This window comes from Elephantulus edwardii, unplaced genomic scaffold (assembly GCF_000299155.1).
Source record: "Elephantulus edwardii isolate Elephantulus edwardi_28Jun2011 unplaced genomic scaffold, EleEdw1.0 scaffold00096, whole genome shotgun sequence".
NCBI lineage: Eukaryota > Metazoa > Chordata > Mammalia > Macroscelidea > Macroscelididae > Elephantulus > Elephantulus edwardii.
This window is the reverse complement of record NW_006399846.1, coordinates 628887-651895: the sequence shown is the minus strand read 5'-3', so window position 1 is coordinate 651895 and position 23009 is coordinate 628887. Positions and strand designations below refer to the sequence as shown.

The 23009-nt window shown below is 40.7% G+C and overlaps 1 protein-coding gene across 4 annotated transcripts in view; it reads left to right on the top strand.

Annotated features, from left to right (window-relative positions):
* The window catches only part of PEX5 (peroxisomal biogenesis factor 5), a 32238-nt gene extending 12961 nt beyond the window's left edge, over positions 1–19277 (top strand). Inside the window, exons 5-15 of one of the 4 annotated variants that reach the window (XM_006891237.1) lie at positions 7159–7264; positions 7759–7849; positions 8259–8369; positions 8630–8722; positions 9053–9172; positions 15307–15450; positions 15654–15724; positions 17376–17588; positions 17897–18062; positions 18387–18544; positions 18669–18909. In XM_006891237.1, the coding sequence (XP_006891299.1) occupies positions 7159–7264; positions 7759–7849; positions 8259–8369; positions 8630–8722; positions 9053–9172; positions 15307–15450; positions 15654–15724; positions 17376–17588; positions 17897–18062; positions 18387–18544; positions 18669–18870 (1475 nt within the window). In that variant the 3' untranslated portion in view covers positions 18871–18909. Of the gene's footprint in view, positions 1–7158; positions 7265–7758; positions 7850–8258; positions 8370–8629; positions 8723–9052; positions 9173–15306; positions 15451–15653; positions 15725–17375; positions 17589–17896; positions 18063–18386; positions 18545–18668 lie in introns of all 4 variants that reach the window. The other 3 variants (XM_006891238.1, XM_006891236.1, XM_006891239.1) reach the window with 3 other exon arrangements.
* Positions 19278–23009: the final 3732 nt, after the last annotated feature.

Genomic DNA, 23009 nt, shown 5'->3' with positions numbered 1-23009 from the left:
GCCAATTAACTATTCTCATTGAAAAGTAAAAGAAAAACTCTTTCGAGGGAGCTCTGGTGGCCTAGTGGCAAGAAGCTGCATTGCAGTCCCAGAAGTACATGGTTCAAATCCAGATGCTCTCCTGGAGAAGGAGGGACAATCTCCTCCTGTACCAGTCAGATCCGATTTGATGGTACACCAAAAAATTAATAAAAAAATGTTTTATAAAAAGTCATTATTATGAAATCCCTCCCCCAAGTCCACTCCACTGTGCAACCTTAATTATGGACTCCTGCCATGACAATAATACCCAATCATATATCCCTTTTAAACAGTTCTCTTCCTCATCTGTTTCATCTGTTTCCATCATCCTCCCCTCCTCTGTCTTCCCTCAACCCCGATGTCAGTTCCATTTTACAACAGTGGCCCTATGCAATATTTGTCCTTTTGTGACTTAGATACTTCACCCAGCATGATGTCCTCCAGGATCATCCATTTTGCATAATATTTCTTGAGTTCCTTGTTTTTCAATGTTGCATAGTATTCCATTGTGTGAATATACCATAGCTTCTCTATCCATTCGTTTGTTGATGGGCACTTGGGTTGTTTCCAACTCTTTGCTATTGCAAACAAAGCCACAGTAAACATGAGTGTGTATATATCTACTTGGGTGGCAGTTATGGTCTCTTTGGGGTAAATTCCCAGTAGTGGAATTGCTGGATCAAATGGTATTTCTTTTTTTTTTTTTTCAAATGGTATTTCTATTTGCAACTTTTTGAGAAAGTGCCATACAGCTTTCCATAGTGGTTGTATCATTTTACACTCCTACCAATAGTGAATAAGGGTTCCAGTTTCTCCACAATCTCACTGTCATTTGATGTTTGCTGATCTGTTAAATTTTGTTATTCTTACTGGGATGAGATGATATCTCATAGTTTTTTTGGTAGCTAATATTTGTTACTGTCTGCTTTTTTACATGCGTAGCTTCATTTAGTCTTCAGAGCAACCTCTATAAAGTGTTAACCTCTTGTGTAGAATTGGAAATGGAAACTTTAAGGGCTAAATCTTTGTGGAAGCAGGCTGCCACATCTTTTTCTTTTGGAGTGGCCTAGTGAGTTTGAACTGTAGACCTTTTTGGTTTTGGATTTTTTTTTTTTTACAAAATTTGTATACATTGTTTTCCACACTTTTCTTCATTAATATTGTGTTTCATACAATCATTCCCATACATTATATATTTTTTTAAATTATTGTTATTGGTACAGGAGGCGATTGCCCCTCTTTCTCCAGTAGAGCATCTGGTGGATTCGAGCCGTGCGCCTGTGGGATTGCAGTGCTGTTTCCTGCCACTAGGCCACCAGAGATCCCCATCCCATTCATTATTGTTGTTGTTATTATGTGCCGTCAAGTCGCCAGTGACTCATAGTGACCCTATGTGCAACAGCCCTAAACTCTGCCCTATCCTGTGCCAGTCTCACTATCTCTGACACATTTACCTGTATTACCCCAGTCTCTGAATCAATCCATCTCATTGAGGATCTTCCTCTCCTGTACTGTCCCTCCATCCTCCCAAGCATGACGTCCCTCTCCAAGGACTGGTCCCTCCTTACAGCATGTCCAAAGTATGTCAGATGAAGTTTCAAAATCCTTGCCTCCAAGGAGCAACCTGGTTTCGCCCTCTCCAGGACAAACATTATGTTTTATAAAATTATTTATCATTGAACTGTGCCTACCATTACCCATCTTTTCAGGCTCCTGGCAGATCTTTCTCATTTCTTTTACCCCCGTCCCTCCATCCACCAAATTATGCAGCTCTGTGATTTCTCCTCTGCCCATCCTCACCCCTCTGCTCTCAGCCCTCCCCCCTTGACCCCCCCCTCCACATGTTTTACTAGTTATCCTTCTATTTTGTAGTAATGGTCTATGCAGTATTTGTCCTAATGAGACTGAGTAAGGAACTGTAGACTCTTTGTTTAGCAGCTGAGCTTTCTTTTTTTTTTTTCAATTTTATAAAAGCAGCTGAGCTTTCTAACCACTGTGCTGCCAGGTAGCCTTAAATATGCCAGGAAAACATGCAGACACAGTGAGTGACATGAGCTGGAGGTGAACATTCTGAATTGGCTACTTGGTGTCCATGTTCTTGATTATAGCTGTATTCTAAGTCCTCAAATAGTTTCTCTCCTTAGGCAATCTCAGAAATATCCAAATGGGTCAAATTTTCTGTAAAAGTTTCTCAAAAAAGATTATGAGAGCCACCTGCTATTCCTTTGGTTATTTCATTTTGACTCTCTTACTGGAGCAGTTCCTCATGCCTTAGCATTCTAGATCTTGTGCCTAATTTGGCCAAATGTCAAATTACAGCTATTTGAGGGTGATTTTTTCTCATCTCTGAGGTTTGCTGACCTCCTTCCCCTATACTTCCAATTCTGCTTCCAGATGCTTTGAATTTTTAGTTTTTTGTCCTTGAGAAGAGCATTTCATAAAAGTGATGTTCTCTGTAATTTGAGAACTGGAGTATATTTTTGTATAACACCATATTTAAGAATCAGGAGTGATTAGTGGAGAGTAAAAAGGGGAGAGCTTGGTTATCTTTTAAATGAATGGATCCAAAGGACAAGGAGGTGTTACAAAATATGTTTAAGTACTATATACTTGTTGAGAGAGTTCATTACAACAACAAAACCAAAACTGCCAATCATATCTTCTTACTTTTACTTTTTTATCCTACTCATAGCTGACCCTTTGGTGGGTTTTCCGAGGCAGTTAATCACATGGGAGGAGATTGCTTCTCCTGTAGAGCAGCTGGTGGACTCAAACCATGTGCCTTTGGGATTGCAGCTCACCTTCTTACCACTAGGCCACCAGAGCTTCACAACCATATCTTTTTAATATTATTGTTACTTATAATTTACAACTCAGCACTCAAGAGCAACGATGTCTCTCTGGAGACTAAGGTGTGCCTGATACAGACCATGGTCTTTGCAATCACTTGTTATGCATCAGAGAGTTGGACAATGACTAGGGAGGACAGAAGGAGACTTGATGCCTTTGAGCTGTGGTGCTGGAGAAGAGTATTGAATGTACCATGGACTGCCAAGAAAACAAACAGATGCATCCTGGAGAGGGTTAAACCAGGGTACTCCTTGGAGGCAAGGATTCTGGGGCTTTGTCTGACGTACTTTGGGCATGTTGCAAGGAGGGACAGGTCCTTGGAGAGGGATATCATGCCTAGGAGGGTGGAGGGATGGCGCAAGAGGGGAAGACCCTCTATGAGATGGATTGATTCAGTGACTGGGGTAATCGGGATGGGTGTGTCAGAGGCAGTGCGATGGTACAGGATAGAGCAGGGTTTAGGGCTGGTGTACATAGGGTCGCTGTGAGTCGCAAATGACTCGATGGCACATAACAGCAACAACAACAACAACAACAACAACAACAACAACAATATTTTCTAAGACTTGATCCTTTGTCTTTCTTTTTCCCCTGATTTTGAGATTGCTTTTTTAGATGCTGAGATCACTTTGTTGAAATTATTTAGGCAAAACCTATTTAAAGTGGATCAGAAAATTCTGTTAATACAGTAATATCAAGAGGATAAATCTGTCTACTTTGTATTAAAATCAACTATAGTAAATCTACAAATTGAGAGACAGAATGAGCATTTCAGTATCTGGTTTGTAAGGACAGAGACATAGGACAGAGGAAGGAATACCATAGACCAGGACTTTTTATGTTTACTTTCTTTAGGGACCTTTGGCATAACCTGTCTCATCTCCTCCCCTCTCCCTTACCCCATGGTAGTAAAGGGCAAAGTGCGCTGAGGTTGATAAACAGGTTGGCAGCTTTATTCAGCCTGTTATGTCAATACATTTATGCTGATGTTACAGCAATGCCTTTTGTCACTAGAGCTTCTAAGACAGTATTTAGAACTTAAAACACAGCCACTGAAACATAATCAAGGGGATAGAAGTTGTCTTTAGAGGATGGGGCAGATGAGTATTGATGGAAGGAGGATGAGAGAGCCTGTGGGGAAAACTTAAGTTTTGTCTTGACCTGGGTGATCACTACATGCATGTATTTGCAATGTCAATAAAGTATTAGAAAACTAACATTTTATAGTACTTTTATAGTAGGAAATGAGTTAAATACCCTGTAACAATTTGAAATAAATACTTTGTATTACCTTAAAGGAAAAAAAAATTCTCTTTAAGACTAATAGATGCAAAGATAATCCTATACCAGCATAAGAGTAATAGTTTTATTATACTGTCAGGGAAAGGAGACAATTTTAGTGAGCAGAATTACAAAACTAAAACTCTTGTTTTTTCCTGTTTGTTCCTGTAATCTGTAGCTGACAATTAGCACCCGTTAAGTCACAACCTTTGAACAGTACCCACTCTTTCCAGTATATTGATAAAACCAGACCAACTAACTTAAGTCTTGACCACTGACCAGGGCACCTTTATAACAGAAGATACTGTAAAAACGTCTTACACTCCGCTGTCTTGCCTCTCCCCTATATGAGCCCCTGCAGTTTCCAAGACGAAAAGATAGATTTGAGTGTCAGGTGCTGTGAAGTCAAGTACCACTCACAGCAACCCTGTGAACGACAGATCTGAATGGTGTCCTGTCCTGTGCCATCCTCACATCCTCTGACACACTTGAGCCCATTCCTACAGTCACTGTCAGTCTGTCTCATTGAAGGTCTTTTTCTGTTTTGCTGACCCTCCACCTTTCCAAGCATGATATTCCTTTCCAAGGAATAGCCTCTCCTAGCAACATGCTCAAAAAGATGAAAGTTTGCCATCCTTGTTCCTAAAGAACATTCTGGCTACACTTTTTCCAAGACATATTTGTTTGTTCCTGTATACTAGAATATAGTAAATTTCTGCATTTTCCATTCTAATCAATTTCTCCAAGGTGGTTTTTTTTTTCCAGTAGCAGAATCATGGCTTTCTGATAATATATTCCTATTTAGAAACCAGTTACCATTTAAAAATTTAAAGATGATGCAGTCTTTTCCAGTAAAGATTTATAGCCTTGGAAACTGATGGTGCAAGAATTTACTCAACAGTATTTGGTTTTGGGTTATTTTTTTTTTAAATGTATTTAAGTTTGTCACATTTTATGGTTTTTTTTTTTTATTTCTATATCTCATTTAAAAAATGAAACAAACAAAAATAGGCATCCAGTGGTTCTTTCATTCTTACCCAACCCTCTGCCTCTCACATTTTCTTAATAGTCATATTAGGTTGAAATGAGATTCCTTTTATTAGGATGATACAGACTCTGAACAGAGAACAGACCAGGGTTGGGTTGTTTTTTTTTTAAAATAAACTTTTTATTTTGTAGTGGTTTACTTACAAAGTTCGTATGCATTGTTTTCACACTGGATCTTTCCCCATGTCCTTTTCCCATTCCTCTCCCAACATATCAAATTGTGTGGCCCTGTGATTAAACCCCCACCCATCCTCACCCCTCTGCTCTCACCCTCCCCCCCTTGGATCCTTGTACATATTCTGCAGGTATCAAACCAGAGATTTGACAGGGGATCCTTTTGCCTTGCTCCTTATTGCCTCCTGGCAACATCTTTGAGGAAGGTGCAGTCCTTGGTGTTTTATTGAGGTCTCTATAGATCAAGAGAGGTTTGATCCTTAATCTTTTCCTGAGCCTTCTAATCTGTTCTTTTCCTTACACCTTTAATTCAGTCCCTTCCCCCCCCCCCCCCAACTGCTTTGGAGTGCACTGGATGGTGAAGATGTTGGAAGTTTAATATTAAAGTATTTTAACCATAGCACCCTGTGGGAGTCCACATGACTTTGTGTGATTTGGGTTAATTAAGAGAATGGGACCTTCTAAGAATCACATTCCTGTGCACATCCAAAAACTTCTCCGACAGGGTAAACAGGGAAGCCACAGACTGGGAAAAAGTATTTGGTAATGACATTTCAGATAAGGGGCTTATATCTAGCATTTATAAAATACTTGAGCACCATAACAAGATAAAGGTAAACAATCCAGTTGAAAAATAGGCACAGGATATGAACAGACACTTCACCAAAGAACACATTCAGATGGCTAACAAGCACATGAAGAAATGTTAAAAATCCCTAGCTCTAAGAGAGATGCAAATCAAAACAACTATGAGATATCATCTCACCCCAGTCAGAATAGCAAAATTGAACAGAACAGCAAGCAGCAAATGCTGGTGAGGTTGTGGAGAAACTGGAACCCTTATTCACTTTTGGTGGAAGTGTGAAATGGTGCAACCACTGTGGAAGGTGGTGTGGTGCTTTCTAACAAAGCTGCAAACAGAGATACCATTTGACTCAGCAATTCCATTACTGGGAATATACCCCAAAGAGACCATAACTGCCACCCAGGCAGATATATGTACACCCATGTTCATTTTGGCTTTGTTCACAATAGCAAGGAGTTGGAAACAACCTAAGTGCCCATCAACGAATGAATGGATAGAGAAACTGTGGTATATTCACACAATGGAATACTATGCTGCATTGAAAAACAAGGAACTCATGGATTATTCAAAATGGGTGAGCCTGGAGGACATTATGCTGAGTGAAGTATCTCAGTTACAAAAGGACAAATACTGCATAGTGCCACGTTTGTAAAACAGGACTGACATCAGGGTTGGGAAAAGACTGAGAAAGATGGGATAAATAATGTATACTGCATTGAAACAGATGAGGGAGAAAACTGTTTAAAAGGGATATATGATTATTGTCATGACAAGAGTCCAGAACGAAGGCTACGTAGGGAGGTGGGCCTGTGTGTGTGTGTGTGGGAGGGATTGTAAAACAATGAAAGAATTTTTCCTTTACTTTTCAAAGAGAAGAGAGTACTGGGGGGAGGAGGGGTGGGCAGGGAGAAAAGTCCAACAATAAATGAATGGAAATCCAAAGTCTCTGTAAATTTTCGTTAAAATTAATAATAATAAAAACAAACAAACCCCAAAAAAACCCTTGTAGTGATCATCAGGTTTTTGAGGTGGTAAATCGTAATAGAAGGAGACTACCCATTTTTCTCTTGGAATAGCTGCTGGATTTGGTAACACAATACCTTGTGCACGGTGCACCAGTGTTCCTTTGAATATGTATGTTGTTATTTCCCTGGTTCCTTGTTGAACTTGATGTGATTTCCATTTTTCTACTCCTGCAGATCCCTTGTCTGTGTCTCCTGCCCGCTGGGCTGAGGAATATCTGGAACAGTCAGAGGAGAAGCTGTGGCTTGGAGAGCCTGAGGGGTCAGCCACTGCAGATCGCTGGTGAGTTGACTGACTTCTACCTGGATCACTGTGGAAGAGCCTCAGTTTTCTCAGCTTCTTCCAGCCACATTCTCCAGTCAACTTTGAATCCTCTTTTTCTTCATTAAAGTTTCCACTTATGTTACTACTCTTAATAATTTACCTCACAAATGTAGTCATGAGTCTTCACTATATCCTATTAAAAGTTGATAACCTTACACTTGCAGCTTTTCTTCTTTTTAAATTTATGTTTGTGCTTGTCTTTTCCTTTTGTCTGCAAAGATTTGTTTGGGAAAGGGATAGGTAAAAAGCTATAGTACTTTTCCACTTGTGCTCAAATGTCCTTTAAACAAATTGGACATTTATAGACATTTATAGGCAAGCGAGTGGAGTAGTGTCACCCTCTCATCTCACAGCACAGGAACTGTAACTGCAACAGGCCAGGAGTCAGGAGTAGCAAGGAAAGTGATGGCAGAATAATGAGTAAAGTGGTTTGTCCTTCCTTCCCTCTTCAGGTATGATGAGTATCATCCTGAGGAAGATCTTCAGCATGCAGCCAGTGACTTTGTGGCCAAGGTAGATGATCCCAAGTTGGCTAATTCTGAGGTGAGCCATGCATTATTGCTTTTTTGCCCAGCTGAACTGGTCTTGGGAGGCAAGAATCTTGCTTCTGTTATCCAAGTTTAGTTTAAGAGAGGCAGATGAAGATTGTAGGTCTTTTCCTTCCTATATGGGGATTAGGGACCTAGGTTCTTACTTCTCCCTTCCAGTATTCTTTCCCTTGTTTTCTGCCTACTAACCTCTTTCTCTTTTCTGATGCTTTTCAAACCTGTAGAGCCAGAAATCCCCTGCCCTCCCCTTTTTATTCCCTACTGTTTTCAAGGTCAGTAGTGTATCACATCTGCAGGTAGAGATGGTCAGGGGAGGGGAGAGTGTAGAGTCCTCTTGGGCATGGTTGAGAGCGCACATTTGGAAGTCCTCTCCCATGTGGCCTGTGTATGTCTCTGTGCCCCAGTTCCTGAAATTCGTGCGGCAGATTGGCGAGGGCCAGGTGTCCCTGGAGTCCGGTGCAGGGACGGGCCGAGCTCAGGCAGAACAGTGGGCAGCAGAGTTTATTCAGCAGCAGGTAGGACTTTGCCACTTCCAGTCTAACTTAGAGCCAGCTGGTGCTCCAGGTCCTGGGCTTAGTGTTCAGTGGTCCTAGATGGGGAAGAGATTGCTATTTCTAGCTTCTCTTGGTAGTATCCAGGTCCAGAGTGGGTGGGGAAGAAATTCTGAGAATGTTCTTGTCAAAAGTGTTGAGGTTGGTGGTGGTTAGTGGGTGTTAAGTTAGTGTTTAGGGGATAGAAAGTTGGTGGTAGTACTGACCAGTCTTCTTCATCACAGGGTACATCAGAGGCATGGGTTGATCAATTCACGAGACCAGTGAACACATCTTCCCTTGATATGGAGTTTGAGCGAGCCAAATCAGCTGTAGAGGTGAGAACAGATAGTGCAGGAACAGGCACCCCAAGGGAAAAATAACATTCCTTCATCAGAGTGAATGTATTAACAGCAAAGATAATTAACATTGCATTTCAATAGTATTCCTGGGTCATCTTTGTCAAATTAGAGGTGAGATGAGTACCTTTTGAAAAATGCCAGTTATGAAACTCTGGGGATAGAATCTGAAAATAAGTGTTTTTAAAAAGCTCTTCAGTTGATTCTTAAACACAATGAGATTTAAGATCTACTACCTTGAGTTTGATAGAGTAGGGTGGGGTGATAATAATGAATTTCCCTTTTGCATATCCTTTCCCATCCTTACAGTCTGATGTTGATTTCTGGGACAAGCTGCAGGCAGAATTAGAGGAGATGGCAAAGAGAGATGCTGAGGCTCACCCCTGGCTGTCTGACTATGATGACCTCACATCGGCTTCCTATGATAAGGCAAGAACTTTCAGGCTCCAGAGTTTCCTCCTCTTATTGTCTCTCCATTCTAATATTTGAAAGTCATTCACTTCTAAGTAATTATTTTCTAACCCTTTTCCATGAAAAAGTCCCAGTCATTCTCTTATTTTACTCTCTTTCATAACTGAGTTGTATTTTATTCTTGGACTATAAAGGCTAATAAAATTACCTTTACCAAATAATGACAATGCAGTGACATAAGTACAGTCAAGGCTTGCACATGATACATTGAGAATGTGGAAAAAGTTGTTTTGGTTTGCAGGTCAGATTGTGAATGCTGACAAAATTGCTAGCTCTTTAAGTAGAGAGGAGTAGTTGATAGACCGTCTTCTCCCTCTCAAGCATATCTTTTTTTTAACTCACAAATTTATCTCAAGTCTCTTTTAATTGGTAGTTGCCACTTTCCTCATTCACGGATGGCAAAAATCTATAGTGATGAAAGATGTTTTGCATGTGATATGTGCTGTTGATTTAGAAGCTTATGCTATATTGGGGCTGTCACTGTAGTAGAAAAAAAATTGTCGTTTGTGGGCTATACTTAGTAGTTTAATTCCTGAAGTGAAGTCTGAGAGGACAGACTGATTTTGAAAAGAGGTGAAATAGGAATTGAGGAGGTGAGTAATATCTTTTTCTCAGCCCAAATCTGGCTGGCAAAGATTTTGAAAAATAACCAGGGCTTTAGCTGTAAAGCAAGATGCTGGAACTAGATCATAAAATAAGAGAGCTGCGAAGAAAGGGAAGAAGGAAGTTCTGGATAACTTTAAAACTAGGACTTGGAAGCTTTTGGAAAACTTAGAGCTGGGAAAACTAGGATTGTGTTTACTAGTCTAGCCTTATTTCCAGTTTTGGTATTTCTCCCCTAAGGGGTTTCTTCTATAAAATTCTGATGAAAAACTAAAGGAAATTCCTGAAGAAAACATTTTTTGCATTCATTTATATGACCAAGTTGAGGAGTTAAAAGAAGCTCCATTAACTTATAAATGGCATTATAAATTTTAGGTAAAATTTTTATGCTTTTTGATATAAATGTAAATGTTATTGTATATACTGGCTCATAGCTGACTTTTCAGCAGGTTTTCAGAGGCATTAAATCTCATGAGAAGAGATCATTTTTCCCATGGAGAATCTGGTAGATTTGAACTGCTTACTTTTGGGTTGGCAGTGCAGCTCCTTACCCACTAGGCTACCAGAGCTCCCGTAATGTAGCCATGTTGTTATGAACCATTGAGTTGTCCATGACTCATAGCTATTCCTTGTATAATAGCTCCAAATCCTGCCCTGTCCTGAGCCAATTTCATTGACTCTAACACATCTAGTCCCATTGCTCCAGTTACCATGTCAGTCTATCTCATCTGGGGTCTTCCTCTCCTGTGCTGTCCTTTCACCCTTCCAAGCATGATGTCCTTTGCCAAGGACTGGTCCCTCTTGGCCACATGGTACCCCAAGTATGTGAGATGGAGCTTCAAAATCCTTGCCTCTAAGGAGAAACTATGTAGACATAGTACTATTAAAATTTTATACAAACAGTATTTCTTTTATTGCTTTCATATTTATGGTATATTAGACCTCTCCAAAGTACTGAAGAACAATGATATCACTCTGGAGACTAAGGTGCGCCTGATACAGTCTGTGGTCTTTGCAGTCACTTGTGATGTACCAGAGTGCTGGACAATGACTAGGGATGATAGAAGGAGAATTGATGCCTTTGAGTTGTGGTGCTGGAAAATAGTATTGAATTACTATGGACTGCTAGGAGAACAAACAGGTTTGCCCTAGAGAGGGTTAAATCAGGCTACTCCTTGGAGGCAAGGATTCTGAAGCTTCGTCTGACGTACTTTGAACGTATTGCAAGGAGGGACCAATCCTTAGAGAGGGACATCATGCTTGGGAGGGTGGAGGGACAGCACAGGAGAGGAAGACCCTCTATGAAGTGGAGTGACTCAGTGACTGGGGTACTCGGGATAGGTGTGTTGGAGATGGTGAGATTGGCACAGGATAGAGCAGGGGTTAGGGCTGTTGTACATAGGTTCACTATGAGTTGCAGGTGACTCGATAGCACATAACAAGAAGAAGATAGAATACATTTTAAAAAATTTTATTAATTTTAATGAGCATTTACAGAGATTTTGGATTCCCATTCATTCATTGTTGCACTTTTCTCCCTGCCCAGCCCTTCCCCCCAGTTCGCTCCTCTCTTTGAAAAGTAAAAGAAAAATTCTTTCATTGGTATACAATCCTCCCTGCACCTTTCCCACCACTCTTGAGTACACTCCACTATGCAACCTTAATTCTTTACTCTTGTGATAACCATAATACCCTACCATATATTGCTTTTAAATTGTTCTCTCCTCATCTTTTTCAATGCAGTATACATAATTTATCCAGTTTTTCTCCGTCTTAGGTAAAATATATTTTAATGAAAAACTTTAAAATACAGCTAGAGTTTTAGATTATTTTTAAAGCCTGATATTATATAATGGATACTTAGGAACATTGCAAAATAGGAAATAGAAATACTTGTGTTATTATTTCACAAAAAATAGCATACTTTATTAATACTAAACAATAATAGATTCTACTTGGCTTCATATTACTTACTGTTGATTTATATGTCTAAATAAGGAGAATTGATGCCTTGGAGTGGTGGTGTTGGAAAGGAGTACTGAATACACATACCACAGACCACCAAGAGAAGAGATATCCATCTTGGAGGAAGTGCAACCAGAGTGTAGCTTAGAGGCAAAGGTGGTGAAACTTTGTCTAATGTCTAACGTACTTTGGACATGGTATCAGGAAGGCACCGGTCCTTGAAAAAAGACATTATGCTGGGGAAAGTTGATGGTCAGCAAAAAAGAGGCAGACCCTCAGTGAGATGGATAAGACACCGTGACTGTAACAGTGGACCTTAGCGTGTTGGAGATTGTGAGGATGGTGCAGCATAGGGCAAGTTTCTGATCTGTTGCTGTAGAGAGTTACAGCTGACCTGGTGATGCCTAACAATAACAGCAACAATACTTTAAAAAAAAATAAAACCACAGAATTGTAGGTCTTATTCTAATTGCCAGTTATATTTATGGATAGTTTTATTCTGTTAATAAAATAGTAAGCTTCAGAGACAGCTTGCAGTTTGCTTATGCTGATATTTTTTTTTTAAATTATTTTATTTTTTACAGAGGTTTTGGATTTCCGTTCATTCATTGCCACAATTTTCTCCCTGCCCACCCCTCCCCACCAGCTCGCTTACCCCTCCGAAGAGAGAAAAAAAAATTCCTTCATCATTAGTATACAATTCCCACGTCCCTTCCCCCCACCCCCCACCCCGAGTATACTTCTCTGTGCAACCTTAATTCTGGATTCCTGTGCTAACCATAATAATCATATATCACTTCTAGCTTATGCCGATATTTTATATTTTTTAAGTAAGAAGGAAATTTCTGTGGTGGGTCAGAGTGTTAGTGATCCTAATTTAATCGATCAGACTGTGGACCAGGGACGATGATTAGTTTGCGTATACCTTGTAGTCTATAGTGATAATGCCAGCCTCACCCTTAATACTGTAGGTTACTGAAAGTTCCTCTAGAGTATACTTTTTTCATCTAGCATATATTATAATTTTGAAAAAATTCTCTAATTAGTAAAGCAAGGAGGATCGGTAGGATAGGCAAGGAAGATATGAGAATCCCATGGTTACAAGATGATGATTATGATTTTGTTGCATTGAGGATACAGAAGGAACATTCACATCATTCTTATTATATGTAGGCCATTCTATCCTTTTAGATATGTTTTAGGTAAAAGTTTACATGGGAAACCAGGCTCTCATTTCAGAATTTTATACTACTTGTCATGACATTGGTTACATGTTTCACAATGTGCATACACTCACATTATTTCCATTATTTCTGTTTTATTTCCATTAATCCAGCTTATTTGCCACTCCTTAGGGTTTTATCTTTGGTTTAGGGTAAAGATGTTCATTCTCCTGTGGTTGGTTATTTAAGGGAACCACAGTTAATTATTGTTTATTTTATAAGCTAATCTTATTTGGCTGAAAGTTGATCCTCAGGAATTTCAGTTCCAAAGTCAAAGTGTATCTTAGGGGGATAGTCTCAGGGGTTCCAGCAGTCACTAGTGATCCAGTAAATCTGACCTTCATTTTTTTTTCTTTTAATTTAGTTTTATTTTACATTTTTCTCCTTCTGTTGGCAACTTCTGTTGTGTTCCTGGTCAGAACAAGAGGGTAGTGGTAGTTCCTCACTGGTCTCTGGCTGCATGAGGCCATGCTTCATGTGGACTTTAGTCCTGTGGAGTGGGATTGGGTTTTTAAAAAAAATTTTTTTTTATTCTTTCAGTCTTTTGTTTTCTTCATTCTTTTTTATTCCTGTTGAGTAGAGAGTAAGTTTTATTTTAATAGCCATTCAAGCTTTTAAGATCTCAGACATTACTCATAAAACTAGGATGTAAAACATTATTTTTTAAAAAATAACTTTATTTTTTAAACATTGACAGTTGACTGTTCCATGAGACTATGATCCCAAACTGTTAAACCCAGTAAACCTATATCTGTGTTTCTTTCTATCTACACACACACACACACACACACACACACACACCCATGCCTATAGATAGACTAGGGACATTCTGGTGTCCTAGTCCTGGAGGGAGTTGTACTGATAATACAAAGATAATACCTTCTCTCTGGTGGTTTAATTATACTCCCGACTTCTTAGGAGAGAGATGGCAGTTGCTTTGTATGGAATTGACAGTTTCAGAAAACCTGCTGCAGGATCACCTATGAGTTTGTCCTTTTGTGACGGACTTATTTCATTTAGCATAATATCCTTTAGATTCATCCATGTTATAAGCACATGGGCTCCTCATTATTTATTGTTGTGTAGTAGTCCATTGTATGCATTTATTTATTTATCTCTCGACGAGCACTTGGGCTGTTTGTAGTTTTAGGAATAATCCTGCAATAAAGGATGTCTGTTAATGTCACTCCTCTTATATCTCAGATATGTACCTGATGGTGGAATTGTTACATTATAAGATATTCTTATTTTTGGCTTTTTGAGGAGGCACCATATTGTTTTTCATAGTAGTTGTATTATTTTGAAATCCTGCCAGCAATATATGTCATTATATTTTTTAAAGTCATTATATATTTTTTAAATTTTTTTTTTACTATTATTTTTTGTGTGTATGCTGTCAAATCGGAGCTGACTGGTACAGGAGGAGGTTGTCCCTCCTCCTCAGCAGAACCTCTGGTGGATTCAAACTGCCTACCTCTGGGATTTCAGTGCAGTTTCTTGCCACTAGGCCACCAGAGCTTCCCAAAAGTCATTATAGTTTAAGGATGTGTCCAGATCCATAAGGATAATACCTAGTTAAGGATAGTATTTTAAACTTTTTGGTAAGGTTTTGGTGTCTAGTTTCATTTGATGTTCTCATTTGCTTTGTGAGGCAGGAATTATTTTCAGTAGGAAATTGACTTATAGATGAACATAATCTTTGTTCCCTTTGTTGGCTTGACCCATGACTTAATCATGGATAATTGTTAAAGTTGAATGCGAAAGGATTTATTCTGCTGAATTCTAATAGTCTAGACTGGTGTTGGCAAAATGGCCTGGAGGCCAAATCCAACCTACCACCTATTTCTCTGTGACCTGTGAGCAGAGGTTATTTTTTAAATAATTTTAAATGATTGAGGGGAAAAAAATCAAAAGAAGAGTAGTATTTTGTGACATGTAAGTATTCAGCCTTCATTAATATTATAAGCAGGTCTTGTCCAAGGTAACAATTCAGGGATGTGTAAACACAAGCATATCAAGATTTCCTAAATAAGCGTATTCTTAGTGTGAATCAGTTTGCAGATGTGCATCACTTCCCAGTTATTGTGAATAGCAGATGGTGGTGTGTTACTGAATGGTTTCACTTTAGTCATAGCTGATAACTCTTTACAGTGTGAAGACTTTGCCAATGTTTAATTCAGATGTTTTTTGGTAGGCATTCTGTTTCTTCTTTACCTCTGTTGTTGCCATCCTTCCATCCCTCTGCTCTTGACTATGTAGCTGTCTCTTACAACATTTCTCACTTGCTTCTCTTTCTTGTAGGGGTACCATTTTGAGGAGGAGAACCCGCTGCGTGACCACCCCCAGCCTTTTGAGGAAGGGCTGCGACGACTTCAGGAGGGGGACCTGCCAAATGCTGTGCTGCTTTTTGAGGCAGCCGTACAGCAGGATCCTAAGCACATGGAAGTGAGCGACTATTGTGATTTCTGACCTGAGGCTTGCTCCAGGTCTGAGAGATGTCCCAAAGAGAGTAGTGCAGGTGGCATAGGCCCTGGGTGATGGCCTGGACTGGAGGGAGGGAGAGTCAGTATTTCAGTGAGGGAAGTCAGAGTTAGGGAGGATAAAAAGGTAAATGCCAGGATGATGGAATCTGTCAACTTCTCTTCTAGGCCTGGCAGTATCTGGGTACCACTCAGGCAGAGAATGAACAAGAACTATTAGCCATCAGTGCCCTGCGGAGGTGAGTTCACTGAAAGGTGAAGGCTGGGAGTGGGCTCAGCGCTTTTAGAATGATGGGATCCTAGGTGCATATCCTGTCACCTTTCTGGCCACTAGTTAGGAATGTGTTCTTGTAATTAAATGGAGAAGATTGGAATGAGTTTGAGATAATGTGTTCCAGCGTTATCAGTGTTTTATTTCATTTTTGAGGGTGGGCTAGTTTCTTGGTCACTATCATTAATATCACATGCAAGCAAGATTCTGCTGAAAATTATCCAAAAACGTTTGGAGCGATATGTCAACAGTGCCAGATGTGCAGGCTGGATTTAGAAGAGGTCATGTTATTAGTGATATTATGACTAATGTTAGATGGATCTTGGCAGAAAGCAGAGAATATCAGAAGAATGTCTATCTGTGCTTCATTGACTATACAAAGGCTTTTGACTGTGTGGATCACAAGAAGCGATGGCTGACTCTGAGAAGAATGGGAATCCCAGAACATTTGATTGTGCTAATGTGAAATCTATGCTTGGACAAAGAGGCAGTTGTCAGAACAGAGCAAGGAGACACTACATGGTTCAAAATCAAGAAGAGGGTTCATCAGGGATGTATTCTGTCTCCATACCTTTTCAATCCGTATGCAGAACAGATCATCCGAGACGCTGGGCTGTACGAAGAGGAATGTGGCATCAGGATTGGTGGAAGAATCATCAACAATCTGCATTATGCAGATGACACAACCCTGCTTGCTGAAACTGAGGAGGACCTGAAGCACTTGCTGCAGAAGGTCAAGGATTGCAGCCTTCAATACGGCCTTTAAGCTCAACATCAAGAAAACAAAGATTCTAACCACTGGGTCAATTGGCAGCATCAGTGTGGATGGTGAAGAGATTGAGATAGTTAGCAGTTTTAGTTTACTTGGCTCCACAGTCAACACTCTTGGTAACAATAGCCAGGAAATCAAGAGACGAATTGCATTGGGAAAGTAAGCTTTGCGGGACCTCTCAAGAGTATTGAAGAGCAACGACATCAGGCTGGAGACTAAAGTGTGCTTCATCCAGGCTATAGTCTTCACAATTACGTGCTATGCATTAGAGAGTTGGATAGTGAATAGGGATGATAGAAAGAGAATTGATTCCTTTGAGCTGTGGTGCTGGAGAAGATTGTTGGATATACCATGGACTGCTAGGAGACAAACAGGTTTGTCCTGGAGAGGGTGAAGCTGGAATGCTCCTTGGAGTCAAGGATTCTGAAGCTTCATCTGACATACTTTGGGCATGTTGCAAGGAGGGACTGGTTCTTGGAGAAGGACATCATGTTTGGGAGGGTGGATGGATGGTGCAGGAGAGTAAGACCCTCAATGAAATGGATCAGTTTTGTGATTGGGATAGTGGAAATTGAGTGTATTGGAGACGGTGAGGTTGGCACAGGATAGAGCAGCATTTAGGGCTCTTGTACACAGGGTCGCTGTAAGTCGCAAGTGACTTGATGGCACGTAACAACAACAACAACACATCTGTAACTTTATTATTACTTTACACATTAGAGGATTCCTTTTCTTTTAATCTGAGCTGTTTGGACAGGCAGAGCCATTGATCTGCATTTTAAAGCTTGTTTTGACTTTCTGGGTACCAGTGTCATTGCTGAGACCCAATCTACTTTTTTCCAAACAGGTGCCTGGAGTTAAAGCCGGATAACAGGACAGCACTGATGGCACTTGCTGTAAGCTTCACCAATGAGTCTCTACAGCGCCAGGCCTGTGAAACCCTGCGAGACTGGCTGCGCTGCACGCCTGCCTATGCCCATCTGGTGACACCTAGTGAAGAGGGGGCTAGTGGGGCAGGACTGGGCTCCAGCAAGCGTGTCCTGGGATCTCTGTTGTCTGAGTGAGTGTGAGGGCCTCCTGAGGCCTAGGATGACTTTGGTTTAAAAATCTGAATACATTGAGACTCAAAGGTCCAAGAATGGGATGGGAAACCCAGGATTAACATGAAAGAGGTCTGCATTCTACAGTGTAATCTTGGGATAAGAAAGAAAATCAGACTTCTAATTTAGGATTTGGGATGAGGCGGACAACTGATAGATTGGTGATTCTTGGGAATGCAGTTTCACTGACTAAGGGATTATTTGGAGATTGGAGGAGTAGAAATATACTTATCTTCCTCTCTTTTCCGTATTTATTCTCTTCACATAGCTCTTTGTTTCTTGAAGTGAAAGAGCTCTTCCTGGCAGCTGTGCGCTTGGACCCTACATCCATTGACCCTGACGTTCAGTGTGGCTTGGGAGTCCTCTTCAACCTCAGTGGGGAATATGAGAAGGCCATGGACTGTTTTACAGCTGCCCTCAGTGTTCGTCCCAATGTGAGTTTGTGAGGAGGGATGGAAATGGGATATGACTCTACTCTGTCATTTATCATTTATTGGAACTTCTGGAGTTTTTCCAGTGTCCCACACACTGATTTCCTCTGGGAGGTTTGGGAAAAGAAAGGTGGGACTCCAGGGTCATCTAGAGATAAGGGGTCTGCACGAGGTGCATTGTGGCCACACAGTGAACTGTGAAAAAGGAATGGGTAATAATTAATACATGTTAGCACACAGCAGAGTGAGGGCGTAGAGTGGGAGGGATCAGTAGAGTTTGATTTGAGTTCAGCTTACATTTTTGATGCTTCTGCATCCCCATCCCAGGACTATTTATTATGGAATAAGCTAGGGGCCACCCTGGCCAATGGAAACCAGAGTGAAGAAGCAGTAGCTGCATACCGCCGTGCGCTTGAACTACAACCTGGCTATATTCGGTCCCGCTATAACCTGGGCATCAGCTGCATCAATCTTGGGGCTCACCGGTGAGAGCATCTGATGAGTAATGAATGGATAAATGAACTCTTTCTTTCTGCCTTTGCTCTTAGCTTTTCATTTTCTCATCTTAGCATTTCACTTACCAGCTTTTATTCCTCTTCTTTCTTATAGGGAGGCTGTGGAACACTTTCTGGAGGCCCTGAACATGCAGAGGAAAAGCCGAGGCCCTCGTGGTGAAGGAGGTGCCATGTCAGAGAACATCTGGAGTACGCTACGTTTGGCGTTGTCTATGTTGGGCCAGAGTGATGCCTACGGGGCTGCTGATGCCCGGGATCTACCTGCGCTCCTAACTATATTTGGCCTGCCCCAGTGACAGTGGGATGGGCTGCCCTGTGAGTGTCCACCTGGAGGGGTTCCTGCTTTGGATGTGACTTCCTCTCCCCAAATGGGCCTACCAAGGGGGTGGGCTGATGACCATAAGCGGTACGACCTCTCAGGAGCTGCCTCAGCATAGGGGCAGGTAGTCCTTGTTCTAGTCCCTACGTAATTGTAGGAAAATGAGCTGTGTTATCTCTGAGTCTCTTGGTAATTCAAGGACTGTACATCCAGCTACAGATCTCTCTGTTCATCATGCCATTTCTTGGTGCTGCTTTTTGAGTAGGACCCGAAGATAGAGGGTAACTGTTATCATCAGCTGCCATTCTGATAGGGCCTACCACATTTGTAATGTCTGCCTTTTTTCCTACTCTTATAGGGAGTTGACCATAGTATAGCTTCCTTAGGCAGTTGTGTGTAGAAGGTTCTTCTACCTTGCACCTCTCTTTAAAGACTAATTGAGATACGGATGGCCTGCTTAATTAAATGCTGTGGAAGTGCTCATAATTCTGTCATTCTTAGACCTCTCCTGGCCATAAGCTCGGATTCTACATGAGTATGATGAAGCAGTAATGCTGGTATCATTCTTGTAGGGGTCCTCAGGAGCTTATTATGGGTTATCCAAGGGTCAGGGCCACTAGCTACAGAGTGTTTGAGGTTTGAGGGGAAGGAGGAGTGCTCATATATGCAATGAGCCTGGAGGGAAGCAGATGCCATCAGGCTCAGGGCTCTATTCTTTTGGTGGAAGGACAGAGCAAGTGGAATGTGGGTTATGAGTGTAGCAAGTCCTTGTCTTAGAAAGACCTGTGTGTAAAAGTTGAGCTAGTTCTTTTGGAAAGGTGGTTCAGAGGGTGTAACCTTGCCGAATTCCTTGTAAAGGGCAGCACAATGTTACTGTAAGCCTTTGTTGTACTTCTTGAATTGTTTCTAGGGGAAATTGTCAGAAAAATCCCCTCTTTACTATTACCTCACAAGGTGAAATTGAGGGAAGATGAGGGAGCAACTTGGATTCTTTTCAGCTGCCCCCGCATTGAGAGATACACTAACCCCCCAGAAATGACTGCTAAGCCTCTTGCCTTGTCTCCAGTAGCTAATGATCAGAGAGATTTTTTTTTAAAACTACCATGATCCCAAAGTTCCATTGTGAAATTTATTTTTCTTTGTATGAATGTGTATATGATTTAAAAATAAAACTGTAAAATATTTGTATGAAGAATAAATGGCTCTGACTTGAGTTCTACCACTGGTCGTGAAGGAAGGGGGTGGGAGGTAGTTTGGTGTTTGGAGGATTGGTATTAAACAGTTTTCCTCTTTATCTATTTGAAATCTGTCTGGTAGACTAATTGTTTATCTATCCAGTAATTATTCAACTTACAAACTCATTGCTGTCCAGTCAGAACTGACTCAAAGCTGACCCTTCAGAGCGTTTCTGGGGCTACACATTGCACAGGAGGACTCCCTTGGGACTGCTGTTGGATTCAAACTGCCAGAGAGGTATGACCTTTCGGTTAGCAGCGCAACTCTATGAGTTACACCACCAGCACTCCCTATCCAGTAATTATGGAGAACTTACTATTTACTTGATAGTATGAATAAGATGAATGAGGTCTCCATCTTCATGGAGCTTCTGGTCTAGTAGAAGTTACAGATATTTAACAATTACATGCTTTTTTAAACTTATATTACTGTTACACAGGAAAATAGAGGATACTTTATAAGAGCTAGGAACTCAGGTGGTGTAGTCAGTAGTGTGTTTTGCTGCTTGCCAAAACCTCTGTATCACTCACTAGTGGGTCAAATCCACTAGTGGCTTTGAGGGAGGAAAATGGGCAGTCACCTCACATTAAAATGTAAAGCCTTGGAAACCTGATGGAGGGTCATGATGAGTCAGAGTTGACTTGACGACAGTGAGTCTCGAACTTCTTGATGATAAAAGTTAAGGATCCTTTGGTGGTACAAAAAGTACTAGACTACTGTCTAACAAGGAGAAAATGGGCCATGAACATCTCTCTGAAAGGACCAGAGAGAGTAAGAATAACATAGCCCCTCACTGCCATAGAGCAGAAAGCGAATAAAGAGCCCATAGTCTAGCTCCATGATGCCTCTAGAGTCTTTGCAGCAGAGGTTGTTTTATTTGTTGCTGACTCTCAGACTCACAGCTACAGTACTAACAATAGGGTTTATTAGGGAATTGAGTTGAGGAGGCAAAGAATATCTCACAATACGAGTCTAGGCTTTAGCCCAACAGTTCCAACGCACAATTCCTTGATAAGTCTAGTCTCTGGTTTCAGTTCAGCAGTCAAATCTAAATCATCCATCAAGATTTGTCTCAAAGTAATTAGAACCAAATCATCCAGCAAGGTTGCCTCAGAGCAGTTATAAGTTAGCTTCTCCTTCAAACATCAGACAAGGACAGCCAAACCCTTTACTGGCCAGCACAAATACAAGAAGCCTCAGGTCACATGTCATTTATCCACAGTCTCTCCACGACCAGCGCCTCGCTCTCACCCAGGTTTTGTTGCCATAAGCTTTGCTCACCTCAAGTCTTGCTGCCCAGTGTGGGAAGCAATCTTTCGCTTATCCTAGTCCCACAGCTATTGATGATTTGAAAGATCATCATTAAGGCAGCTGAAGACCGGAGAGGACTAACTGTAATGGCTTTTAAAAAAGCCAATCTTTAGGCTAACATCACAACTACTAACCTAAAAGCTGATGGTTAGAATCCACTCTGGCTCCATGAAAGACCTAGCCCCGCCAGTCGTACTCTTCTCTAAGGGTACCATTTTTTAAAAATTATTATTAATTTTAATGAATACAGAGACTGGATTTCTATTCATTCATTCATTGTTGCATAAGGCTATCATTTTTAATTGAAGCATACTGTCATATAAACCCATGGAATGGTTTTAGATAGTAGCTGAGAATGTAGACACTCTACCACTAGGGCTTTCTCCTCCATCCTTCTTTGTAATTTCCAAACTTTATAATGCATTTCTCACTACTTTTATAGAGAAGGGAAGAAAATACATGGAGGAGGGTCAGGGCTAAGGCTGGAATCTGTGTCCTGGTTTCTGAACTACTCAGGCCTGGGAGTGGGCTGGATCATCTAGTAAGCAATGAACAAACTGTTGATAAAAGAAGGAAAATAAGTCTGACTGAGCAAGTAGTAGCTTGAAATTTGAGGCTAGCTTTTAGTTTAGACAGTCTCCAGGTTTTTTTTTTCTGTTGAATCTGCTTTTAGTAGCATGAAGAGGCCCAAGAGGATGGTCTTTTTGTGTATTTAGAGCTTGGTATCCTTTTGAACAACAACAAAAAAATGAGCCAATTTTTCTGAGACATGTGTGAGGAGTCCTTGTATGATACAAAAGGTTAACCAAAAAGTTGGAGGTTTGACTTCATCCAGAGGCATCTTGAAAGAAAGACCTTGTAATCTGGGGGAAAAAACCCCCAAAACATCCATTGACAACCCTATGAAATGCAGTCCTACTGTGACAACATGGGTCACCATGAGTTGGATTCAACCCAATGACAACTATGTGTGTATATTTAATACTTAATTACATTTAGGTAAATACATAGAAATGGCCAGAAGTAAATCAGCTAAGAAAATTTTTAAAAAATTACATCACAAAGATACTTAGACTGAAAAAAAAAATCTGGATAAGAAAAAGATACTGAATGATGTATAAAACAACATTTGCAGTTTTCAGTTGCCTCAACATGTGTGTGAAAGCTGGACAATGAACAAGGAAGACTGAAGAATTAATTGATGCACTTCAATTATGATGTTCCTGTGGAATTTGGACTATACCATGCCAGAAGAACAAACAAATCTGTCCTGGAAGAAATATAGCCAGAATGCTCCTTAGAAGTGAAGATGGACAGACTATCTCTTGTACCAGGAAGAAGGATATCATACGTGATAAAGAGGAAGGCTCTCAGTGAGATTAGCTGTGACAATGGGCTAACACATGATCGAGGCGGTGTTGCAGAAATTGATAGTTTCATTCTCCTATACATGGGTCACTATGAGAACCGACTTGACAACTATCAGCAGCAACGAACTAAATAAAAGCCTATTCTTCAGAGTCCACTTCAGATGTAGTCAAGTAAAATTAACTGAAAAAATCTCTCAAA